Source organism: Trachurus trachurus, assembly GCF_905171665.1.
Source record: "Trachurus trachurus genome assembly, chromosome: 21".
Lineage (NCBI taxonomy): Eukaryota > Metazoa > Chordata > Actinopteri > Carangiformes > Carangidae > Trachurus > Trachurus trachurus.
Window position 1 is genome coordinate 17,745,653 of NC_139899.1, and position 6,000 is coordinate 17,751,652.

Genomic DNA, 6,000 nt, shown 5'->3' on the forward strand with positions numbered 1-6,000 from the left:
TATTGCTTGCTTTTTGTACTGCATGGCCCTGAATCCTCAGTGGACCGTCCCTCAAATCAAGTTAATAACTTTACAATTTCGAAACTGCAGTGACTTTGCGAAATAGAAGTATTAAATAAAACTGCTGGTCAGGTCAGAGTAAATATGGAATCAGTTTTGAACATCGTCCTCTGTTCCTGAGGCATATTGTGGCAACGTGTGAGGACTCTATTTAATGCTTTATAGTTATGTAAAAGGAATCTAATCCTCTCAATTTCCTCTTTTATCACTGCTATCAAAAACCACAAAAGCAGGTATTTATGCTTATGCAAATGAGCACAGCTCTTAGCCCCATTCCTGCAGATGAACCAAAAAAACAAAAAAACAAAACAATAATGGCTCATGCTGCCATCAGCTTCCACTGATGGCTCTTCCTTGGCAGCAGATTTGGAAAGTATTTATTTTCTCTTCAGGACTGGCCCTTAGATGACTATTATGTAATTTGTAACAGCCCTTTACTCTTGTCTCATTTACTCGCAACACATCACAGACTCATTTGAATTGACCTTAAAAATAATGAGGACAGGATACTGTGACAAACTTGTATGCAAGCTGATGAAAACCGGCAGATATTGAATATTGTTTAAAACAAGTATTTTTGCTGGCCTTTCAGTCACTGAGCCTGGGAGAAAATTCTAAAATGTTGATGAAACGCAATATTAAAGCAGGCCTGTACATTTGAAGTTGTTGATGAAAACCCCTGCTCTTCCCTATGGACATTGTCCCTTGATTGAGAGATGTATTTAATTGATTTTTTCTTGCATAATTTAGTAACAGACTTTCTGGTTTTCTCACAACTGTGTGTCCTGGATTTACTTTCATCCGGCCCTGTTGCTGGTCTATTTTGGGAGATGTAAGCAAAAAACATGTGTTTTAGGTTTGAAAATAGTGCAGGCGCTGTATAATTTGTATGCCACAACTACACACAAAAGATAAAGAACTGATAACCAGTATTTAGGCTGGTGTTGGGGATGGTTTTAAAACTCATCAATGTCTCATCAATAAATCATTCGCGACTAGAGACAGTTTGCACTTGCCCTACATATTCATGCTTGAATTAAACTCAATAATAATGACCAGCTGTACAAATATGACACGGCTTGGCAAACAAGTTCCTTATCAATGTCAGAGTATTCAGAGGAAGATTTAAACAGTACTTCACCTTGCATATATTTGGTCTCATTTTCTCAGGGTAAGATAGATGGATTTTTATACAAAAGCAGAACATTTCCCCCCTAATAGCAACAAATGACAGTTGGGAATTTGCAAAGCAACATAATATGTGTTGCGTTGTGTTGTGTTGTGTACAGTGTTGTAAATTATGCAGAAGACCTGAAGCAGGTGTGACAGCAGCCAGCATGATTTTGTAGAAATAATGGTTTATACTTTATTTTCCACTTGAGTACCAGCTCTACTCTCTCATTTACATGCAAGAAACTCGACTGAGCAACCAAGGAGTCTTCAAAGCCAGTCTCCCAGGTAACCGTGCAGCTTGAGATTTTACATCTGATCATCACTGACTAGAGTCTTGATCATGTAGACTCAAACTGGGTGAAGAGTTCTACATGTTTACATATTCAGCTCGGGATTTCTGATGGCAAGGGAATAATATTTTATCTTCAAAATCAGATGTTTCTAAATTGAAATGATTCGTTATCTTGTTTCGTTATATTGGCCACGTTATCATATTTGGGAACATCTTGGAATAAATGGCAGTTTGTTTATTTCAATCACCCTTTTTAATGTGAAAAAAGAATCAAAAGAGTGCATCATAACATACATTACACTGAAAGTCAAATAACATAACATGAATAAACATACTCTGCTCATCAGAAAATATATACACCTGTTAATCATATAATGAGAATCAGCTTTACAAATATTTACATCTCTCTAGAACGTTGTAATCAGCTCAATCAACACATTTTTAAAAGATAGTTGCGACCTCTGATGCTGTCGCCACAGTTACAAAATTTGGGGTCTGCTTGAGGATTTCTGGACCACCAACATCAGAGTCGTGCTGCTGCTGCTGCTGCTGCTGCTGCTGCTGCTGCTGCTGAGGAAAGTAGGAAGGGAGGGTCCCGGTCCTGGAGAACGCCTGCATGCTGCTTCTAGACTTTGGCCTGTTTGTGCCATAAGCAGAGTCCTTCCATGAGTGGGGAAAGCCATGAGGATTGTTGAAGACGGGCACGGGGGAGAAGCCTATAGAGTAGGCGTTGTCTCTGGGGGATCTGAAGCTCTGTGATGGTATTGCACAGTAGGTGCCTTGGCAATCCCCAGATAAGCTGTTGGCAGCACTGGATGAACCTGAGATAACAATGAGATAGAGGGAAAATAAGGATGAGAAATTGTTGGCATAGATATTACATGACCACCATTTATCATTGATGTCATTCTGGCGAGTGTTTTGAATGTTTATGCTTTATTCAGCCGTGTGTGACGTCAAAACGTCAAAACACAGAATGGAGAACTCACTTTTTAGTCTCGGTTGGAAGGTGCTGAAGTTTTTCTTTCCTCCGTCGCCACTGATGTCAGAGTCGCTGTCGTTGAAGTCACTGTCCCCTTTGCCGCTGTCCTTCACGCTCAGCTGGTCAGTGTTGCCAATGACACTGCAAATACAATCAACAGATACAGCATGAGCCACCACTGCACCACATTAGCTTGATTATTGATGTTTTCTTTTTTTTTAAAATAGAAAAGCCTGCCAGTCTCTCTGTTACCCATCTAACCTCATTCCACTAGAGTGCCACAAGCAGCAAATTGTATGCATGGCACATGTTAACTACCCTCTCTGTTAAGTGAGATTTGACTGTGAATAAAACATATCCTATCTGAGAAAAGAAATTACATTTAGTTGTCTTACCTCACTTGCAAGCAGTATTTGTCACCTTGCCACACAGACGTTGGTTGGAAATGTTTGGAGGGCAGGAACATCTAAGAGAACGAACAAAATGACAGCAGAGAGCTTAGTTTCCATTTCTGGCACAAAGATCAAGGCAGCACTTGGGAACATCATGTGCATATGAAAATAAAAGATGAAAGAATATTCCTGTAGTTGACTCACCTTTGTCTCCGAGTCCCCACTCCTCTGCTCATACAGGGAGGATTCATCCAAAGATGATGAGGTCCTTTCATGGAAGAAGCCCCGTTGACCCGTGTATATGTTTGGCTCTGTGGAGCCGAGCATGGGCAGGGGCCTGCTGTCAAACAGGCTGTGACACACTTCCCTCTTGGTGCCGCGGCCTCTCCCCCCACGGCTGAGTTTGCATGTGACAACAACAGCCACTATTGCAATCAGCAACAATGCACAACCCCCGCTGAGCATAATAATGATAATTAGTGAGCCATCCAAACCGGAGCCTTCTTCATCACCACTTGACCGCAACACAATGACGACCTGGTCTTCAGAGGGCTCTGTGTCTGAGACAACAAACCTAATAGTGGCACTGCTAGACAGCGGGGACCTGCCATTGTCACTCACTGCGATTTTCATTTCCAGCACGTCTCCCATTTCAGCCGTCAGCCATTGTTTCAAAGCAATCTCTCCGGTGTCTTTGTTCATTGTAAAAAGCTTTGAATCACCTTGTACGATTTGGTAGGAGAGCTCACCGTTCATCCCCTCATCCCCATCTTCAGCTGATACTCGAAGGGCAAGATAGCCAGAAGGTGCATTAAAAGGCAAGGGGATATCAGCAGAGTCATTCAGGAGGGTGGGGAAGGTGAAGTATGGATAGTTGTCATTCTGATCCACCACTCTAATCCTGATTGTTGATGTGCTTGAAAGAGAGGGGGAACCTCGGTCCTCTGCTTGGATTACCAGCTCAATCTGCTGAAGAGTCTCATAATCAAAAGATCTTAAAGTAAACAAAGACCCAGAGAGAGCATCTATGGAAACATAAGTGGACACTGGGGAGCCTGACACCTCTGAATCCATCAGTTTATAAGTCACTTTGGCATTTTTTCCCACATCAGGATCTCGGGCAACAACAGTGGTTATATATGAACCTGGGATGTTATTTTCCAGGACTGAAACTTCATAAAGTGACTTGCTGAAGAGAGGGGGGTTGTCATTCTCATCTGTCACACGGATGGTGTACTGTCTAACAGTTTTAAAGGGGGGGGTTCCGAAGTCTTCTGCGACCACGGTCAAATTATACTCAGGGATCCTCTCTCTGTCTAAAGTGGTCGTGGTAACAATCATAGAAGTGTCCCCATACGCCTGCTGCAGGATGAAATGCTCGTGCCCGAGAAGGCTGATGCGCACGTACCCGTTGGAGCCAGAGTCCCTGTCCGAGGTGCTGATCAGAGCCACGAAGCTGTCCGCGGCTGCAGCCTCGGTGATGTAGGCGACACCGTCACTGCTGGAGGTCATCGGCTTGATGCTGATCTCAGGCGCGTTGTCGTTCACGTCCACGATGTTTATCACAACTTTGCAGCTGGACGGGACGGAGTTGGCGCCCAAATCAGACGCGATGATGTGGAGCTCGTACGACCTCCTCTTCTCAAAATCCACCAGCGCCTTCAAGGTCACGTCACCGGAGTACGGGTCGACGTGGAAGAGGCGCGCAGCCTCGGGGGACAGCCGGTCCGGGAAGGCGTAAATCACCTCGCCGTTGATGCCGTCGTCCGGGTCAAACGCGTGAACTTTGAGAACTCGGTGACCCACGGGAGAGTCCTCGTTCAGCTCAACTTTCAGAGAGTTGTGTTCAAACGTCGGGCTGTTGTCATTAAAGTCCAGCACTTCGATATTAACAGTCATTGACCCGCACATTTCAGGCACTCCCCCGTCACACGCGGTCACTTCGATGGTGTAGGAGTCCTCCACCTCTCTGTCGAGTTCCCTCTCCAGCACCAGTTCTGCAAACTTCACTCCGTCCTCTCTCTCGCGCACCTCAATGGCAAAGTGAGTGGAGGGGGAGATGTTGTAGCTCTGAATGTAGTTTTCACCCACGTCCTGGTCCAGAGCGACGAGCAGCGGGAACCTGGAGTCCAGTGGGACATTCTCCACTATCTCCAGATGTGTCTCGTTGCGCAGAAAGCGGGGAGAGTGGTCGTTGATGTCTTTCACCTCGATCTCGACGTGGATGAGTTGAAACTTTTCTCTCGAGAAGGCCACAATATCGAAGGCGATGAAGCAGCGTGGGGACCTGGGGCAGAGCTGCTCTCGATCAATTGTCTCTGCTACACTCAGAAGTCCGTCGATCTCCCTCATCTGAATCACAGAGGAGTTGTTTTCTTGCATGAAGCGGAACGACGTGTCGGGGTCATCAGCTGGATCAATCTTTAAATCTTGGGACAAATTGCCTATCTCCGTCCCCGGTGCATCCTCTTCATAGGTGAAATACTTTGTAGTTGTGCACTGAACAGTGCATAAAAATAAACCAAACACAATGCACGAAGCAAATCCTCCAATCTTGCAAAATCCCATGATGAGGGGCTAGAAAACAGTGCCCAGCCGAGTCATAAATGGTGCAGTCACTCTTGATGTCAGGTCCAATCAACACTGCTCAACTCTGACTTTGCACTGGGACTATAAGCCCCGGCATTATGCAAATAGGCTGCCCCCTCGACCAATGGCCTTCTAGTGGTTCACCAAAAGGAAGACGTCTGGCTCTGCTGAAAGCTGCTGTTCACACTTTTGGGGTGCAAATGGTTGATTAGATAAAGTGATTGTGGGGCTTTAATCAGGCTGATAACAGTGGTGCTTGAATTAATCTGCACATAGAAATTAATTAACCAGTCACTTAGAGGACTGGATTTAATAAGACTAGAGCCATCAGAGGAAGTTGAAGTCTGCCTGTTGAAAGCATGCAGGATTGATTGTGTAAGTTAGTCTCCCAGTTAGAGGAAATTATGCAGAAGCTGGGCTGGATAGAGCTAAATAATGCACGGGGAAAAATCCACTTCAATGAAATAATAACTAGTGGGAATTGCTGCAAAAGTTAACAAAGGCTCACAACA

The 6,000-nt window shown here is 44.7% G+C and overlaps 1 protein-coding gene across 1 annotated transcript; it reads right to left on the reverse strand.

Moving 5' to 3' along the window:
• Positions 1-1,966: 1,966 nt before the first annotated feature.
• On the reverse strand, positions 1,967-5,467 carry LOC311004808 (protocadherin 8; the record flags this gene model as incomplete). Its single annotated transcript, XM_083996977.1, has 4 exons — positions 1,967-2,346; positions 2,515-2,648; positions 2,903-2,973; positions 3,104-5,467. 4 exons carry the CDS (start codon positions 5,465-5,467, stop codon positions 1,967-1,969), a joined length of 2,949 nt encoding a protein of 982 aa, XP_083853103.1.
• Between the last annotated feature and the right edge of the window lie 533 nt (positions 5,468-6,000).